This window comes from Temnothorax americanus, unplaced genomic scaffold (assembly GCF_048541705.1).
Source record: "Temnothorax americanus isolate GAGA-0224 unplaced genomic scaffold, ASM4854170v1 Scaffold54, whole genome shotgun sequence".
Taxonomy (NCBI): Eukaryota; Metazoa; Arthropoda; class Insecta; order Hymenoptera; family Formicidae; genus Temnothorax; species Temnothorax americanus.
Genome location: NW_027509696.1, coordinates 773,473 through 794,521, shown reverse-complemented (window position 1 = coordinate 794,521; position 21,049 = coordinate 773,473). Strand labels below are relative to the sequence as shown.

The 21,049-nt window shown below is 38.2% G+C and overlaps 3 protein-coding genes across 3 annotated transcripts in view; 2 read left to right on the top strand and 1 right to left on the bottom strand.

The window, feature by feature from the left end:
* LOC143904600 (zwei Ig domain protein zig-8) overlaps positions 1-21,049 on the bottom strand; it is a 177,406-nt gene that overhangs the window by 111,314 nt on the left and 45,043 nt on the right. The gene's annotated exons all lie outside the window — the stretch shown is intronic.
* Positions 1,112-4,923, top strand: LOC143904570 (uncharacterized). Its single transcript, XM_077419374.1, has 3 exons — positions 1,112-2,437; positions 3,120-3,401; positions 3,951-4,923. Exons 1-3 carry the CDS (start codon positions 1,792-1,794, stop codon positions 4,394-4,396), a joined length of 1,374 nt encoding a protein of 457 aa, XP_077275500.1. The 5' UTR covers positions 1,112-1,791; the 3' UTR covers positions 4,397-4,923.
* LOC143904569 (fatty acyl-CoA reductase 1) lies at positions 9,266-20,008 on the top strand. Its single transcript, XM_077419373.1, has 4 exons — positions 9,266-9,475; positions 11,777-12,250; positions 16,367-16,594; positions 18,703-20,008. The coding sequence occupies exons 1-4, from the start codon at positions 9,291-9,293 to the stop codon at positions 19,019-19,021; spliced, it is 1,206 nt and encodes a 401-aa protein (XP_077275499.1). The 5' UTR covers positions 9,266-9,290; the 3' UTR covers positions 19,022-20,008.

Below are 21,049 nucleotides of genomic sequence, written 5' to 3'. Positions count from 1 at the left end.
CTAACAAATTAGCAAAATTATGTTTGCAAATCGATTCTGATTTTCATAAAATGAACTACGAGACCGTTTATAAAATTCGCATTTATCTTTCTGATATAACGGAGAAGATGTTTTCGCGATTCTCCAAAGTTTTTCCTCTAATTTACACGCCTCGCTAATAATCGGAACTCAAACGGATCACAATCGAGAAGCCAGCTCGTGATTCGCCAACTAGTTCTGCAGTCAGCTTGGCCAAGGAATTAATAAGCACCATTGCGAAGCCTCCGAACCTTTTTGCTCGCCATTATCCAAGACAAACGATTGCCTCTCGACGCGATGGGGCACTCGGCGAATAGGTATGGGAGAGGGAAAACTTTCGAATCGCTCTTGCGTCGGATGAAATTCTGCGGAGGCGGATGCTTCTTGCTCGCCTGACGGGGCCGCGCGCGTGTATTTCGCCGTTTTCTCAGATCACCGAGCAAATGTTGACCCAGTTTCACCGTCGGATTGGACGTTACTCTGTCTTTCGAAAGTGCTGACTGGAATACGCGATGAGCGAAAAGTTCGGAGAGCTGCGGCCCTTCTTTCTTCCACGCCGGGCAGAAATTCTCGGGATCGCTGGACCAGGTCCGAAATTCGATGAGATATCCGCTCGCGGCTGTTCGCGCGGGGTCTTTTATTTATACAAACGGCAAGCTTCGTTGATATAAAGCTCAACAGCGCGGCATGACTAACATCTATCTTTATATACAAAGCGTACAAATTTACTTGAATATTGAAATTGTGAGTAAATATATACTTAATTATAATTAAATTTTCAAATATACTTTAAGCTGAATGCCAGTCGAGCTATATTAAAATAACTTTGGTTTTTATATATTCATAAGTGAAAACAGAAAAGAAAAGATTAAGTTCTTCTTTTTATACCCTATGTAATTTATATATGAGGCAACATGATTTTCTGATTAACTTCATTTAGATGAGTGCTATGAATACACTTTAAGTAAAGTCGATAGTACTCTTAAAGGGTTAATGTAGTCACTCTCGAGAGAACCGGCGAAGTTGATTCACCTCGTTTCGCGAAGGTGCGTCTTATTACGCGTTGCTATACGAAGTTTCTGTGTGTAAACCCGCGCTAAGACACAGACAAGGGCAAAGTCGCCTTTAACGCGAAGTCACCCGGCCGCGCGAATAAAGCCGCGACTGAATGAGATATAACAAGGGTACTTATCCTCGCTGGTGAGACACTCGCCAGTGATGGTAAAATCGTAAGCCGGCGGATGTTGCGGGAGGTGAATAACTCTCGAGCACGCAGTGGAATACGGCTTAATATAACTTTTTCCCGTGTACCCCCTTTTTTTTCCTCGCGCTTTCGCTGCTTCTCATCTCGTCTTTTCAGCATCGCGAGCAAGGAGACGGATGAACAACGGCGGGGTCTCTCTCGCAATTCAAGTAATTTGAACGTGCATCTGCGTGCCAGATAATAGAATGCATCGCGCTTCCCGAGATCACCCCCGATACTCATCCGAGCAACGCGACCAGAAAAGAAATTTTGTCAATTCACCCGAGACACATTCATTCGCAAAAAGGAAAAAATATGTTTATTTCAAATCCGGCACACATATGTGACGTTTCTATTCTTAAAATTCTCGAAATAGAAACTTCAGGAAGAATAATTGTATCTAAAAAAAAAAAAAATATTGCACACACATATCATATTAAAACATAAATTAAATTGTCATCAATAAACATTTTATATATTGTCTTAAAAAAAAAAAAAAATTTTTTTTCACAAAAAGCTGCACATTCAAGATGAAGTTCACCAAATGTACATTACGTCTTATTTACATTTTTCTTATTATATTTCGCGTGCCGCTAATAACGGCCGTCACAACGCCATTACCGCCAATGATCGAATCTACTGTCGAGTCCACTGTTACCGACTTGAGTACGCGAGAGGACGAGGACAAGGTGGAAATGCCAAAGGTGCCGCTGACCGAGCAGGTTATGGACCACAACATACGGGTGAGCGACGTGCCCGACGTGGACCCGGAGGCGACGAACGTGCCAGAATCTAGCTTGGACAGGAACCGGGTGATCCGTGACGCGGCGTATTTTATTCGCGCCCACAAATTCCACGACTACGATCATCGGTACTACAAGAGTGCGGAGGAGGCTACGGGCAGACTGTATGAAGAGTTCCCGAAACCCGGTCTGAGATCCCTGCACTGGGAGGTGCGTAAGCACTGCGAGGCGAGTTTTGTCGAGTGCCTCAAGTATCTCGAGAGGATCATTAGGCTTACGGCCCTCAGGCGCGAGGACGACACCGTCATGGTCATGAGAGAACAGAAGTGGGATCCAGTGAACAATACTGAACAGATTTTGGCCGCTCAAAGGGACTGCCAAATAGCCCAAAGGCGGGACAATCTTGCCGCAGTTCCGTTTCAGGGTCCAATCGGCAAGTGCATCGATTCGTCGCGAGCAATCTAATCACGCCGGAACATTAAGCTCGATTTGCACATGCTAACGGCTAAATCGTTGTCTGATTGAAAATGTTTCTAACCGAACTAAGCGATAGACTTCATTGTATCGTTTACTTTCTCAAAATTAGATTCACATACTGATATGTTATAGACTTGATTGTGTATCATTTACTCTCTCAAAATTAGAACCAAGTGCTAATATAATCAAACTTTTAACGCTGCGAGCTATATAAACTGGAAAAACATAAATCTCGAAGGTTTTCACAATAATCCAGTATACATAAGTTCTCACAAACAGTTAAAAAATGATTTAATTATAAAGTGATTCTGCTTAAAGATTACTGCTACAAATATGATTGTGATGCATAAATAATTCATTAGGTTCACATAAAATTATTAATTCTTAAAAAATAGGTCAGAAAAAGATAAATTGGCTAACTGTATTAGTCATCGTTTGAAATAGTAACGATAGAAACGAGCACGGTTCAACAATTATGAATAATTCCTTCACGCGAAGTCTTCAGGCTACAATAATACATAAAAACCAAATCGTTTAATTCTGTGACGTAAATCGATGAGTTAACAAAGGCAACAGAGATAATATCAGATATTATAATATTTCAGTCGCAGACGTAGATCGTTGAATACTATTTTCAGAACGCTTCCAATGGCGTACCACTGTCAGCTATTATATGTGCTGGTACACGATGCTGGGCGTCCCAGACTTAGCTACCTTCGGCGAGCCCTGTGACAATCACGCCAATTGTCTTGATGAATACGGTGTTTATAACAAGGATCCACGAGCGGACGACACCAAACCGTACGCCTGTGCCCTATACAGTTTCTGCCCGGACCATTGTTGTCCTATGAAACACATCCGATACATGAAAGACTGTTACCAGTCGCAAAGCAACCCTTGCTACGCTGAGAATCGACCAGGTGACTATTAGACACCCGTTACAAATATCTACATCGCGCGAAAGGTTTATTTATATTTTCCAACATAATGATTGAACTAACTCTACGTAAAGCGCGTATAATCATATCGATGAAAAACGCTGCTATACAGTGTAATGGATATGTCATTCTTAATTGATGATACTATAGGAAATGTAGCCTCTCTCTCCCCGTTTTTTTTTTTTTTATTATTATTTTTATACAGCCGATTCTTGTAAAAAATATATAATTAGTGCAAAAATAATTTCTTGTAAGAAATAGTAATATTTTAATTTCATGACTTGCTAATCATCATACACAATTGAAATTTGTGTAAATAAATCAGAGCCGTATTATCGCAAGTTTCAAAAACGTGTAATTCCACAGATGGGATTCTCGTTTTGTCTTACGACAAACACAACGAGTCCGGCACTTTACTACGGTCGAGCTTTGCATGCTCGTTTGCATTCCATGTGCTCCGCGCGCGCAATTAACCACCCTTGAAGTCTTTCTACCCTCAAGCGAGCTAACTACCGTTGGTCGTGTTCGTAGCGCATCGAAAATGCACCCTGAACCGGGACGAGAATCGCGACTTCCAGGCGCTCAGAACGAATCAGATTAACGTGAGCTGCGAATGTCATCAGCGCGGCTACGAGTGGTCTTCCAGATTCGGGCTGTGCGTCGACGTGAACGAGTGCGTCCGAGGTACGCACAATTGCACGCGGAACAGCGAGAGTTGCCTAAATCTGCCCGGTCATTATGCCTGCATCTGCCGACTTGGTTACATCTACAATCCGGAAACGAGACAGTGCATTCACAGCCCGGACATTGATAGGATATTAAAGGGTTACGTGAAAAAATCGAAGGCCGCGAAAACGAAAGGTCTGTTTGCTAAGATCGTCCGAACCATTACTAGATCTGCCGCAAGTGACTACGTACGTAGTCACGGGGTCAATTTTCCATTAATTTTAATTACATCGATCTACAGAGTCATATAAACTTATCGTTTTATTTGTTGAATTAATAATCTAGAATTTTTTGTAAACGCAAGGCAATAATTATGGCAATTGTAGTTATAAAATATTGTTAAATATATAAAAACGCGAGTAATATCTAGATAATCATTATATAATTCCTCACGATACATAGAAAACAACTTTTCTTATATACATATGCATTCATAAATGGCCTATGTCCAAAGAACGGTATATCATAAAAATATGTAAATTAGAGATAATTTACGATTATTATTATAGAGATGAATAGTACGTTTCTTACATGCTTTGTTGACAAGATAATCTTTTAATTGTGTTATATAAAATATAATATGTGTGATATGTGGATGTATAGATAAAATATAATAATCAATACAGATACATATCGGTTGTAATAAAAATCTCTTTTGTCAACACATTAATATGTAATTAATGAATGATTGCCAAATATATACTGGATGAAAGTTTCATCTAATTGAATCTCTTGTGTGGTTTTATGCAAAATATTATTTTTGTATATCAATTAAGAAGTTCGTAGCGAATTAATATAACGCTACAATACTGTGATAATTTACACGATAATGCATTTTCGTCGGTAGAAACAATTTGCAACAATATTACGATCGTTGTCTTATTTAATGAAATTAGTGCATAAATTGCGAAAAGCTCGTCGACAACATTACCGTAGTTTCTATTACCGGATTAACACGGACGCTATATACGAATACGAATCGTTTAATAACAGTACACATGCACCATAATCTGTATCAGCAATATAAACTGCGTTATTACCGTTTAGAAATATCCGGCCACTTAGGATGCGTCGCAAACGTAGAAATTTGTACCCGTAACAATTCAAATTTTAATCTTTCCCGCATAATAGCGCGATTCCGTGTGTTTCGTACACTATCACACAACGACTCCTCTCTTAACTGTTATTTGTCTGGCTAAGGGAAAAACAATGCTCTCGAGTATATGCCATATCCTATATTTAGCATAACGGTAAAATAAGTCCAGACGCGGAGCTGAGTGCTCGGAAGAAACATCCGGCGTGAACTCTTAAAGACATTAAAACTCGCAAAACAGCCAATTATCTTTTACATTAACACGACCAATGATGCGTCACCTTTGCTAATGTTACTGATAAAATCTTTTCTAAAATTGTATTACGGTTTTCTACGAAGAATTAAAGAACTTAACAAGATTACCACTATATTTGGAGGAATTATACCAAACATCCATGCACGAACACGATATATAAATGTTTCAAATTTTTAAGAGCCAAGTAATAAAAACGAATGCATACTGTACGTGGCACATACATATGTATATTAATATTGCTTTATTTTCTCGAATTTTATCGTACGTAGAAATTATGTCATCGTCAATCTCGATGAAAATGAAACTATTGATTTATTAAATACACCTCGTGAATTTATATCGGATTAATTTAACAGTTAAAGCCAATTAAAAGATTAGTGCTAAGAAAAAAACTGAAAATAAAAAACCGGTTAGGATCACGGCTTTAGGATCACCTTAGGCGTGCTTTATTGTGTTTGCGACGTGAACAATATAATTTTTGCGATACACGCATCCAGAATGAACTGACAAGTGACATGCGTTATGCGCTCCTTCATTGTTTCCGCTATATTGTAAAATTTCACATGAAAAAATACCGTCGACGCGGAGAGAAATCTGCACATATGCAGAATATATGCGTGAAACGCGTCCGAGTCGGACAATAAAAAATATATAGGTGGATCGAACGAAGAGTCTGGCGAGGTCGGCGATGCTGTTTTATTCATCGACGCGTTCGAATGGCAGAACCGCGGCGTCTTTCCGCCAAAAGAACTCCCCGTGCTCTACGTAATACATAAATGCATAAAGAGTACGGCAGTTTTCCTTATTTCTGACGTATAATATCATTCGTCAAGGTATGATCGCCTGGTAATCGTTTATCTCGATTTATTGGACGGGGAAGATTGATGACCGCGCATCTTGAACTTTTATATATGGATTGCATTATTATTTATTTTTACTTAATTAAAATATGTAAATAAAAAAATAAACTTTTGCTATTCTATTCGATATTAAATACGTTTTCTTATTTCTCAATCTAATTTTTATATTTCTTATTTAACATTAAATTGTTTTTACTTTTCCTCAAATGTTTATTGTATCACTCATAAAAACGCGTGTGATGAATATATATAATGTGTAAATGTATGTCCACAGTGTAATGAGCTCGAGTCCGTGAGTTCGCTAAGCCCAAATGACTTTGCGATTTAGTCTCTCATCCCTGATGCAGACTAAATAAATAAGAAATTGAAATGTAGCAGAGAAATAGGTGGAAGGGAAGCAGTTAACGGTGCTATCAATTGTGGTTTTCCTTTTCTTTCTGTTGCTTATCTCGCGAGGCAAAATACGCCGACACGAAATAAAAACAAACAAACAATCGTCGAGGCTACGTAACTCGGCCACTGATTCTAAGAATCGCGATATCGTACTTTCGTGCGATCTCAATCCTTGTTATGCAACGCCACGCCAAACCGGTTCTATCTTCATGCACTCACGCGACTGATATTATGGTCGTATACTTTCAGCCACACTTTACAACTATGCACACACACAGCACTTATGCAGTTTCTAATTTAAACGTAATTACATAAATCTAAATTAGACTTTCGAAAGATTGCCGAAAATGCTCTCAGCATTGTTCTCGCGTTGTGTGTATGCATTATTAAAATCTGTCGGCTTATATGTATCTTATCTTAAAATTTAAAAAAATCAATGTAAACCTCCACATTAAAAATAGATGAGAGAAAAATAATACGGATGAAGATATGTTATCAATTTCTTTATCATTAAATCAATTAACATCATGTCAAAATATTATATATCGATGTATATATTTCATTAGTTATTAGCATATATTATTATTATTATTACGTATACTAACGAGATGTATGATACCGAAAAAAATTCTGATACAAATAATACATCGGATGACCAGCAAAGCTCATCAGAAAAAGTAATTAAAGTGTGAGGCCGCGCTGGTGCGCTTTGCATGCATGGTATCATTACACATATTATCGTTATTGACCGGCCTTTATGACGCTCGGCCATCGCTGGAAAGCTCGCGGATTTTCATCCGTGTGTGAAACCACGGTTTGCTTCAAATTGGCTTGATTTTTTATTCGTAAACAGCGAGCCATCGGGCGCGATTTGTCGGGCCTGGGCATTGAAAACAACAGGCGCGCGTGGACGGGCATGTATGAAACGAAACATGCACCGGAACAAAAAAAATGCACATATTCATACATGGAAATACCGCGGCGGGAAAAAACGAGGCCGGGCGCGGCGCGGTGTTACAGGGAAATTGCGCGTCGAATAGCCGGCCACATCCAAAATCCGAATATTTCCCGCGCCATATCTATTTGTGCCAATTGACCGTCCTAACATCAATTTCGGGCCTGTGGAATTGCATCTGTGGGGTAGCGCGTCATTTCGCTATCGACGTCGTGAGAACACCTTTGTTTAGACAGGCATGTACAGAACGAACATATCAATATCTAGAATCTAAATATAAATCTGTCTATATTCTTTAGAGCACAGTTGTAATTTTCGTTTTAAATTAGTCATAACAAAAAGTCATAATATACAAATATTTAAATGTGATGCATGCGTTCTAAAAATACCCATTTATAAAAAATAACAGATCTCATTAAATCACTAATGGAGATATATTAACTTCCTTTGCATATCAGACAAATATAATACCAGTTTTCGCTACAAGCGTAAATTATAAATCAACAATGTGATAAAAAATTATACGGGCGTTTTTATTCATTAATTTATTTGCTCGTAAATCAGAGGTACACGTGATGCTTGATCTAAACGCAATGAAGTACCGTAGTCGAAGCTACGGATTTTATGGTAATGTAAAGCCCACGTAACTGGCAATCTTGGTAAACGTAGCTACCATAAACGTCGCTTTCATTTACATCGAAATACCAGTGACATCGATGGGGCTCCTTGCACTACCAATTCCTTGCCAATTCAATTCCTATGTCCCGGTTGATCATTCGACACTTGCAACAATGGAGACAACAAGGTCTCATCAAAACGGATCGATTATGTGGTCCAGTCTAATTGTCATATACTATTTCCAAATTTATTTCCTAATGCATAATTTTAAATATTTATTTAATTAAAGCTTGATGTTTGTATATTACTGTAATTTGCAAATAATTTCAAAAGAACCAATATTTGTATGAGTCTACAGAAAATAATCTAAATTATATAAAATAATAATTTAACAAAACGTACAATCTTTAATATTGGTCTTTTGAAACATCCAAAAATGCACAAATATGCACACGTTAGCCAGGAACGTTTAATCGAAACCACTTATAATGCTAAAAAAAATGCTTACGGTAACAAAAATGCATTTAGAAAGTAGCCCACATGTGTGTGTATACAGTGTACACAAACTTCATTTTAGCACATGTATTATTGCGTGAGAAAACTGAATAATTTCGCAAATATTTGAAAAGCATATTAAACGTGTTTTAAAAAAACATTCTAAATTTTTATTTACATATATTTCTTTTACATTTATTAGACATCTTTCTTTTATATTGTTTGGTACGCTATTATTAAATATATGTATGTATATATGATATTGCATTTTATTGCAAATTATGCGTAAGGCTAATAATGTTTGTCATAATCTCGAAATTTTGCACGTTGATCGTTGCATTAAGCCAGAATGCAAATGTCTCTTTTCCTTTCTCGTAAGTAATATTCCACCAGGTATACTATCACACCAAGTGGAAACGGACACCTCGCGCCGTTCACTGCGGTTCACTTTTCAAGCAGGCCCCAGTCATCGAGAATGTCTCTGCGCGAGTGGTACGCGAACCGCGTGGTGCTCCTCACGGGAGTCAACAGCGAATTGGGACGCGTTCTGTTGGAGAAGATCCTACGGTGCTTACCGGGCGTCAGGGTGTACGTCGTTCTCAGATCCCAAAATGGTCTCAACGCCGAGGAACGGCTAAAGAAGATATTCGCGTCGCCTGGGTACGAGCGGTATCTTCCTCGCGTTCATCTTGTGCCTGTATATCGCGCCGGTCGCTCGATATCGTCTTTGTGAGCGTTAAATTGTGATCGCGAATCCGGTCGGGGTGCTCGCGTGCGCCGAATTTATTCCAGAGGACGTCGAACTGAAAAAGACACCTCTCTCTCTCTCTCTCTCTCTCTCTCTCTCTCTTTCCCTCTTTCTCTTTCTCTTTTCACGCCTAGTGGTTTTCCGCGGGAATTCCGAGAACGTGGAAGGATCCCCACCTTACGTTGAGAATCGATTGCAAAATTAGATTTTCGTTTCGCGAGCAGTCACGCGCAGTGACGGGAAGAACGACACATTCCAAAAATTTTTTCGAAATAAAGTTGTTATCACTTTTATTACTCTTTCATAAAAAAATGTGATATTGCACAACACAGAGGAATTTTTCTCTTGATTTATTGATTCCATGTATTACTCAATAAGAATTTAATTCTACATCAATATTATGTTAATTATTGTTTGTAACATCTTACTTCTCCATCCAACATTTGACATGTAAGTTAATATCCGAAAATAAAAATAAAGTAATTTAGAACCTTTTGATTCGATCTCTTTTACAATTTGTCGAATCTTTCCTAAAAATTTATACAGTTTTGCAATTTCGACAATTGGAAACTTACCGCGAACGATGTCCATTAAAATGATAGCAGCACTCGATACGCTCGGCGATCGCCCGTCCGAAATCGCACGGTAATAAAGAGGGAATTCAGAGTGAGAAAGCTAGATACGATCGAACGCACGTGTTTAGGCACGTATTTAGTCGCGCAAACCCGATTGCCTCGTTAACCCTTATATCAATACCCAGGGTACCCGCGGGTACCCACTTTTAAAAATATGAGTTTTATTATAATTATAGACTAAATTAATTTATAAATAATTAATATGGTTATAGTATTAATGGTAAATTAATACGAAACAATTATTTATAAATTAATTTAATCAATAACTATAATAAAACTCATATTCTTAAAAGTGGATACCCGGGTACCCTGGGTATTAGAATCAAGTAGGTAAACTTCAAAACAATAATTTTTTTACTTCCGGGTATTGAAACAAAAAGTTCATTGCATATTTCGATAGTAAAAAGTTCAAAATTTTCATGCAAACATTAAAAATTTTACCCATATGTATACAGGTGGGTACCTGGGTACCCGGGTATTGAACAACGTCGCACATTCCGACCATTCCGGGTATTGACATAAGGGTTAAACCCCGTGCTCGTCTCAACGATCGCCCGAATAGCAAAGATGCTCGCGAGATGAAACTCAGCGCCGTTGCGTCGCGCGATGGTCCTTTTCCTTTTCGGAGAGAGTACGGCTAAAGCTCGCAGACAGAGATTTATTTTCATTAGCACACGCCTCCGTGCCCCCTTTAGAAAGATTATGAAGTATACGCGGCCCGGGGTGCTTTTTCTTCCTCTCTCTCTCTCTCTCTCTCTCTCTCTCTCTCTCTCTCTCTCTCTCTCTCTCTCTCTTTCTTCCTCGTCCTTGCAAAATCCGCGACCGCGCGGAAAATTCGTCCGCGTGTTTTGAATTTCGCGAAATTAAAATCCGCGAAAAGATTGTCTTCCCCCGGGAAATCGTAGTTACCGCCGGATCGCTGCGTTTTTCCGCTTGAAAAAGAGGATCGCCCCGCGCGTAAATGAGAAAATGCAAATGGATGAGCAGCTCAAGCGTTCAAGGTGCAACCGCTTCAACGCTATTACGTTCGGCGAAATCGCTCTCGACTGTGGCGACTTGTCCAATTTTCTTCGCTCTATTTGCGACCCCTCCCCTAAATTTGTTCTGCTTAGAATAGTCATGGTGTTAATTGTCTAAATCTCTAGGCAAGACTCGAAATGACAAAATATGCGGGCTGTGCTCTTATTTTAATTTTTCTAAAGCCCAGCAAGTGCATAGAATCGGAAAGGATTTTAATAATTGTTATATACGTATACATCTCCTTTAATAGAATAAAATTCGTGTTACTCTCTTTTCGCAGTGATTAATATTAAATATTTTCGTTAGTTTTGCACTGTGCATCTTAATTTCTGGGTGTCTCCGATAGTCATTCTGCATTCTGGCTATGAGCTCAGGGATGGGACTTTGCGTCGCGTAATTTAAATCTGGTGCATTATTCGGCAATTCTTTGACATTTTTTTTAACGACGTCCGTTTCGCGCAATCTTTTCCTGCCGCGGCGCATCTCCATTTTGATGAAACCTCCTGAGAGTAAATTCCAAAGCCGATTTACGTCACCAACGTTATTATCACCCGGCAGGTACGAACGACTGAGGCAGGAGATGCCGGGCGCGATCTCGCGCGTGAAAACGTTCGAGGGGAATCTGCTTTACGAGGATCTTGCCCTAAGCACCGAAGACAAAACCGCGTTGAGAGAGATCACCGTGGCCTTCCATGCCGCCGGGCCGCACGACTTCTTCCTGGAATATTGTCAGGATTTGCCGAAGCTCAAGAGCGTCGCTGTGGCGTCCACCATTTTCAAGCATCGCGGCAAGATAGAAGAGTGTCTACAGAATGAAAAGATTCCCGAGTTACCTATCGCTCTGGTGCGTTTTCCTTGCATCGGCCCGGCTTACAAGGAACCTATGCCCGGTTTCGTTGAGACCCTCAAAGCACCCACCGCCCTCATGATCGGCGCGGGCTTCGCGCTCGGCAATTCGGAATTGCCGGCCGAAGTCACCCCGCTAGACACAGCGGTAAACACGATGATCGCGGCCGCGTGGGAAATTGGCATGTACGTATAAAACGCAAAATTTATATTATTTACTTTGCATTATATTTATAAAAGTTTTCATTCATTAATAAGAATAACAAGGATATTTGATTGTCCAGGGAAAAATTAATCCAGCAGCTCAAATTTAAAGCGCTTTTAATTCTTGTTGCTGTGAAATTTTATGGCTGTGTTCGCATTAATCAAACTTAACACGCCGTAACTCATCTCATTGTAATAATTAAATTTCTACACAGAAAGCCATTTATCAATATACCTTTACAATATATTTACGTAAGGAATATCAAGTTGCTCTTAAATATTACGTTCGTTTAATGTTTAATTAGAGTGAGAGAAAGTCAAACCCGGTGCTAAAGGCGTTCACGTGTATGCAACGGTGTTATGCAACGTTACGGAACAGTAATCTATAATTACGAGATATGAATCACAAAGTGATGTGATAGCTATCTCTTCTCAGAAATACATATTGCGCAACTCGTTGTTTTTTCTCAAAGCATGTAACAGTTTTTATTCAGTTCAGAAAAATAATTATCGTTATTGTGTTTCAATAAAGCTCTCGAGAAGTGCTGAGAGAGAATTGCTCAATATCTTTTTACAAGTAAATATTAAAGTGATTTCAAGCGTAAATAAAAAAACTATTATACTCTCTCCGACAAATAATATTACTATAATTAATGTCAGCATGATAATCTTGCCTGTCTGCTTTTCAAAAGCATAAAGTGCAAAATTTCGAGAAATTAAAGAGCGTGGGGTGTCTGTTATCCCAAATGTTCTCCTTCATATATCTTCCACGTTCTTCTTAAGCAACTTTACAATTGCCTGACCCAGTCCGCAGGACTTGAAACCACAATTCTTCAAAGCTTTCTACGAAGGGCCGCCGATCAGGGCAAATTGAGTACATTTGGCATCTCTGCTTTGATTTTCCCTTACAATGACTCACTCTAGCCGCCAGACCTGTCTGTCGAGAAACTTAGTAGTCTTCTCGACAAATCTGGTTCTTCCACGTGTACTACGTCTCGATGACGTTTGAGTAACTCTGAGCCCGCAGCGCATAGAGAGGAGTATCCCCGATTTTGATCTTGGCAAATTGGCTTTTTAATTAGCCAATCCGCCGATTGTTCATTGGAGCAGTTATAAACATAACTGTGTTATCCCTCCCCCACCTGCCCATGAAAATGGAACATATCCTCGGGAAGTTCAATGATACGCACACTGATCAGTTTCCTATACCTGCTCACTATTATAACACGTAGCTTCTTATCAGAGTAGCTCTCAGGAACAAAGGCCTGATTATACCTCTAGTCATTTGGGCGTGACCCTTAATTAGTAATTTTGGGCCTCTTATTCAGGCAACTGATCGACAGACTGAGAGTACTATAATCCGGTCTCTGACATGCTTTTGCATGCCGACCACATCACACCTCTCTCTCCTCTCCTCCTCCCTTATTCTTTGAATTCGAAGCAGTCACAGAGATAGGACTGTGAACTTTTTCCCTCTCTCTGCAGCTGCATTTTATAACGGTGTCTCGCAGCGCTGTTATAATGAGCTCGAGTCTTAGTCGGACCCGACTCCGCAATTGAGAACTTCTCCGATTGTTCGCTTCCCATCAGGGATCTCTCTGCTAGACGCCCTGGAGGACTTTGTCTACATTATTTATATTATTATTATCTGGTTACATTTTTGGTTCCACGAGTACCACGATCGCGCGATGTCAACCGAATGCAGAACCGCGAATGCCCGGGGCTTGGTCCGTACTCCCGGAAAGCAAACCGATATCCGGGAGGCGACGTAGCTCCCTCTGCGCCACGCAGCCGTCGACACGGTGGCTTACACCTTGGCTTGCGGAAAGGTTCCTCTTGATAGATTACATTCAGTTACACTCTTGAGCGAGTGTAACTGAAGTGCGACCGCAAACCCCTCTACCACTCGAAGGTGGCAATCCATTCGAGGAAGGAAAAACGTGAAAATCCGTGGAAAATTCCACGTACGTAAATTTAATTACTTATCGATTAACGGATCTGTGAAAAACAAAATTTGTTTGATTAAAAAAAATTAAATCATTAATTTAAAAAAAAGGATAAAATCTTTCTCTCTCTATCTGTTGCAGGTTTTAACATATCGCAATCGGAATTCGTTGCAGACGCGGCTTATCTAGTTTTCCAATGCGAAATATTGGATACGGACAAACACGTTTTACATGTGCGCGCGATTTCCGTGGTTGTTACTGTTTGCTCGCATTCTACGCTTTCGCTCCAATTGTCTAAAGCGGAATTTCGTTCTTTTCGATTTTTGTTCGAGATTCACCTCTCAATCCGCTGAAAGCATGATTACTCCCGTCTTGACGAAATCATAAATTCTTTGTGTTGAAAAAGCTAACAAATATTTCGACAACTTCTCTAACGCAGTTACCTATGTGTAACATGACTGTCAATCAGTACAGACTGTCAGTATTGTAAATTGGCATTCACTGTATCGACAGAACAAAACTGCTAGTCCTCTTGAATAACCAAAATTTGAAAGACTAATTCTTGCATTCAACAATATATATATTGTCTATATTAAAAATATAAAATATTCTTATTGGAGATATCTATCAAATTTTTATTATTCATCGTTTTAACATCAGTTCATGACTTGTAACGTTAAAGACTTGTAACGTTATCTAAATATGTACAATTACTAATTTCAATTTCCAACTGACTAACTTTTCATTAATTCTTGCTGTTGCTAATACTTTTAAAATTTCAGACGTACATGATTGTGGCGTGGCATTGTATTAAAATCATGCACAATATATACTCCTAAAGAAGTAATAATTTAAGTATTAATTTAAATCAAGGACCGCGACAAACTTGTTGAGTTTTAGGCAGTATCGGCTAAGAACTTTTGCATTTCTCGTTAATTAAAAAAAAAAGATATCTTTTCGATGTAAGTACAATTTCGATTCTTATAGGGAGTATAACGGCTGTGCGATTTGTGTCCAGCAAAGAAAGCGATTATCGGATATTGTGTACGAGACGATAATTGAAATCGATAGTTAAATTGTTAAATTAAATTGTATCCCATGCTCTTAACAGGAACAGTTAGTTAAGTTGTATTAAATCAGTTTATCAAACAAAATAGTCGAAAATACAGGTGGTGCATTCTGATTTTCACGTGTAAGAGGCATTGACGAAAGTGCATGTCACGCAGAGCGTAAAAAAAATCTGAGATCTAAAATAATATTGTAATGAGAACATCGACGCGCGTATCAGATCATAAGAAAACTAATTTAAATCCTCAGTTAATGATACCCTTTACGAAACTTCCGTCTCTATCCGCTTTAAGGTTTTAATTAGACGATACGCACAACGAGAATCAAGTCGGACTTTTTAAATCGCAAGCTTAAGTCAGCCAACAACGGGCCAATCGAATGAAACTTATAGCTAGGCTTTTCCGGGCTTTTCCTAGAAAACCCGGAGAGCTTACGTTTGATTCTAGTTTCAACCAGAAGCATCTCTTATTCGCTCTGAAGTATTTCCGAACGACTGAACTGCGATTAAGTTGATTGCATTCGCCTTGCAAGAAGCAAAGCACGCTATATCTGTTTCTTGTGCCTTCTCCTTTTGCTTTTACCGATTATTCTCATATTTGAGAGGAATTACTAATTAGAAATACGATTAATTATTGATAATTGTTAAAAGTAACTTTACGTAAGTTTTAACAAAAAGATTAGGTGTACGTTATAACCTTAAGCTATTACTTGGATAAACTGTCTAACAATGTTTGAGTTATCTTTCCTTTACATGTGCAAAAAAATTAACATTTAAGCAAATTTTGTAATGTAATACAATCTTTCGTCATCTGATTATAATAAAAAAAATTATAATAAAAAAAAAATTATAATAACACTCAAAACTTGTAAAATTTACAAGTGTTAATACAGATGTATATACGTATACGTGTATTCGCACAAATTATTAAATAAAACATATGATTTTAAATGAAACGAAGTACTCAAAATATGTCATGGAACAGTTAATTAATTATCGCATGATGCTTAATAAATAATCATCAAATGTGCGGTGAATGGATGTGTTCTCTTTTTCTCTCATGCATTTTCTCGTTTTTTCGCGCAGAACCAACGCTACGAAACCGGTGGTCTATAATGCGGCACTGCTGGGCTGCACGTGGGACAATCTGATTAAAAAAAGTCAACGGGCTGGCTGCACATTTCCCTATCCAACCTTCGGTATCCGCGGAATGACGTCCTTTGAACCGCTGTACTGGATTTTGGTGCTGCTCCTCGAATGGCTGCCATCCTTACTCTGCGACATCGTCTTCGGTCTAATCGGCAGAAAACAGAGGTACGATACGGACGCGAAATTTATCGTGAAATTTCACGAGTCACGAATTTATCGTCAGAGCTTCGTCAACGTCTTCGTTGGCGTGGCCCTTTCCTAGTCTCACGGAAAATTCAGCGCAGCCATTTTTCGCCGTCACTAACTTTGCTTTAAAAATGATTTAATACCTTTGGAAAGTGTCGAGGTTGTTCCTTTCCGTTAACTTTTAATCACCATTTTATAATTTATTGATATTTTATGTAAATAGGACACATTTAAATTGCTAGCGGAGCTATCGCTTAAATATAGATGTTACACTTTACTCTTGTATTACGTACTCTTTATATTAGATACTTGATCGAGAGGTCACGGATAAGCTCTGCTTGTACCGGAGTATTGTCTAAGTTTAAAGTTGGTTTCGCAACGCTCTTCTGCAACAGCTGGCAATATTAAATTTGCTCGCGATATTAACTTGTTCAGAGAACGCAACACTATTAAAGGTACTAAGTCATTTTCTAAGAGCGTAACGCTTTTACTAGTTGATATTACGGTTCAATTTATAAGTTATAAATAGTTTATACGTTGCGTTAAAATATGCAGCTTAAAAATTAAGATAGAAATTCTACGTAACTTTTTAACTAAATTATGATGAAACCGTCAATTTTCTTTAACGCATTTATTTCCGTTTGCGTAAAATATTACACGAGACACGAGGTTATTATTTAACAACTTAAAATTCAACAATAGCAAAACTCATGTACACAGTGTCTGTAATTTCTGTACGTTTTATCGCTTAAATAATATGACACGACGATTATAAATTCTAAGGATCGCGGGATGTAATCGTTTAGTATTAAACTTCGATGCACCTCAAAGATAATCCTTCGTTAAATACGCGAGCATTAAGAAAAGATTAAAACCGTTCATATATGAAGCTTCGAATTTTACCGATAACTAAATCTCGCGAGCAAGTTTCGACGAGACTTCACGCGAAAGTTTGATCGTGATCGCCTGATCGCGCGAACGCTTACACTCGGCATCTTCAACTTTCCGACGTCGTGAAAGGCCTGCAGCGGCGCACTCGGTTAACGCGCGCCGCAAATCGTAAAAGTAAAAGTTATCTGGAACTGCGATTTAGGCGCAAGAGTGATGTAAACAGACTTTCGATTGCGTGCGTGAATATTGCGAGAAGGAAAATTGCGTCCTCGAACGGAAAAACTCGTTTCCGCGGTTGCAGAAATTGCGCCACCGATATCTGATTGCTTTGAGAATAAGTGAGGTCTGCCGTGATCACAATAAAAAAAACTTTCGGGAAATCTTAACGGGCTATCGTAATTCGTTTTTATGTTCTTAGAGGGTGTATCGACTTATTACAACAAGAAACCAGTGATTCGACAAATTTCTCATTCAAATGACTATTAACTTTTTAACAAACCTTCTCAAAAAAAATTTTTTTAGCGCAAAGTATTAGAATATTAAATAAATAATTAATATTATTTATACATTTCCATGCGCGATAAGAAGGAAAGGGAAGGACAAGAAAAATAATTTAAGATTATAGAAACCGATTCGTTTCACCGATCAAGTTGTGAACGAAAATATTTTAATTCGCTTTCGGCATTCGTCCTGTCAAATACTTTTCAGATTTTTTCGTTTGCTCTCAGACGCGTGCAGAGTAAATCTTGCGCACTAACTTAGCTCGGGCTTTCTTCCTTCTTGAAAGAAAACTCCCCCCGTCAAGTTTTCCGCGATTCCTTCGTAATAAGTTGGATTGGAAATTATATAGTTTGCGACGGACGGAGAAAGTTTTTTTATTACCCTGCTCGCACACTTAATGGTACTTTACGATCTTTTTTCTCAACTATGATTGAAATGGCTATTTAAAAATCAATCTCAAGAACGTTTCATTCTATCGCATATACGCGTCCATACATATTCGAGGAAAACTACGATTTCGTCTAAATATTTGGAAAAAGATCTCTATACTACAGAAAGAATAAAAAAAAAGATGGGAATAGTCGAAATCGTTAAGAGTTCGAGTGCCAAAAAGATTGGGCAAGACGGCATTAATGGCAGGAAGGAGGTAAAAAGAAATGATCGGTTCTGAAGGCAAAACCTTTACTACTCCCCAGGATTCTCGCGGAGTACGACAGAGTTCGTAATGCACTTCAACCTTTGAAGTCAATTTCAACGAGGCCGTGGCCAGCGGAAAGGAATCGCGTGTACCTGCTGCAGGAACGTCTCACAAAGGAGGAGCAGGATGTATTTCCGATCGTTCCGGAGATCGACATTGAAAGTTATGTCCTCTGCGCCGCAGCTGCCACCCGGAAGTACTGCGTGAACGAAGACAATATTAAAAGCATAAGAATGATTTATCTGTTCTTCTTATCCGTGCCCGTGATACTTGTCGTCGCGTATATTGCGTCACGTACATTGTTGTCACGCGTATAAAGTTAAATAACAATTATGATGTTTTTTTGTACACAAAAAGGCTTTTTTGCAAAAATTTATATAAAAGAAACAACATATTGTATCTTTGAAATATCTATACTCTGAGCAGATACTTTTATAATTAATAATTACACGTTTACGTAATTATATTATATAGAATTACATTAAATTAAATTTATACTCCAAATTTTAATTTTATTTCTTACATTTTTGTCAGGTGTAGCTTTATTCAATCGAATAAGTACATAAGATTAAAGTATATTAGATTTTATATTGGTAGTATATACATATACGTTAGTAATATTAATAACACAATATTTACTCTATTATAAGTCATTCTAGCGCGAATTCTTTTCTGATGGTGTAAGGGAAATACCTCGACTATTCACGAGGTCGATTCTGAAGGTATACTCGGCTGGAACCGTATACGTAACGCTTTGCAAATATTCGTGCGCTGAGAGTTGCACGAGACGCCTACATGAGAAAATGCCGTTTGGGTGAAAGTTTCTAGGCACGGCAGTATCAACGAAGATACATTTCCAGCACGTTCTCTCTATACGCAATATCGCCGTGCTGACTTGCACTCATTCCACCTATCGAAAGGGATACAGGAAAAACAGGGAATATTATTTGCAGATTTTGTATGTTTCCTCTTGAGAATAGGAATGCGCAAAATTCTCGCGAAAGCTGCTCGGTATATGCAATAACGCGGTATATGGGAATCGCCTTGCTTCAAGGCCGAATGCGAAGATAAGATGCGATAATACTTTAAGTAACGATAGTTTATAACAACAATAAAATGCGTATAAAAATCTATTTTTTGCTACTTATGCACAATTATTTTTAAATTGTGAATAGTTGTTAGCACTTTCAGCGAAAAAGATATATATTTTATATGTAATAAATTATTACTGTTAGACATATACACAAAAATAAAATTGTATTTTGTAAATAATAAAAGAGTTTTTTTCCTGTCATAACTTATTTTCGCTTCTTCCATTGTATTTCATCCGTATTAAACCATGTATTAAACCAGACATAATGTTATAAAATTTATATTATCTACTATACATTAAAAGCTGCCGTGTATAATTTACTTGAGAGCTTTCAGTTATTTTTAAACTCGTGCAAATTAAATTCTTTTATCATTTCCGTAGTAATACAATCAGAATAGTAACGTCTATCTCACGGTGAGATATTCTCATCACTACGTAACGTACGTCATCCCATTTTTTCCGCTCCTCCTTGTCAGCAAAATTTCGTTCGCGTGACCAGCAGCGTGGGAGTTTGAGTCGAATTATGCTTTCAAAATTTTATTACGTGAAATTTAGCAAAGAAAGTTGCGGATTAGTTTCACGAGATATAATTGGATGTGAAAGGTGGAATTGTGCTTTCATAATAATAATATAGGCAACGTCTATTCCGTGAGACGAAGTTTCTCGCTGTCGGTGAGAGGCCCGGCGCTGAAAGGTTGAGAAGTTAAAAAAGAAGTCGCAGGTAGTAGGATAGTGGATGAAAAGAATGAAATAACGGGAAAAAATATAGCACAGGAAAGAATGAGAAATCGTAAAGCGAAAAGAAGAACGTGGTGGGTGTACATATTCAATTTAACTCTAACAGGTATGAATAAGATGTATATATCCGAGTAAATATGTATGTGATTGCTTCTCTGCAAAAGTGAGTTATGCCGGCGTGCCTGGAACAATAGAATAGCACATTCAAGGGAGAGAACATCAAAGATCCCTTTGTAAATTCCTCCAACGTTTCTTATTTCTGTAGAACCGTTTTGCAAAAATCTCTGCAACTATTAAGTGTAGATGAAAATAGTTTTTTCGCGACAACGTTGATAAGTGTACGCGAGAAATGTTGTAATAAATTGATAACATTCCTTCATCTATATAGCAACAAAAGTCTGTTACTTATCCTTGCATATCAAAATAATTATTAATTATAGGAATTAATAGCAATTACATATGTGTAGGTATTATCTCATATTTCAATAGACAATTTCTATCAATACTTTATAAG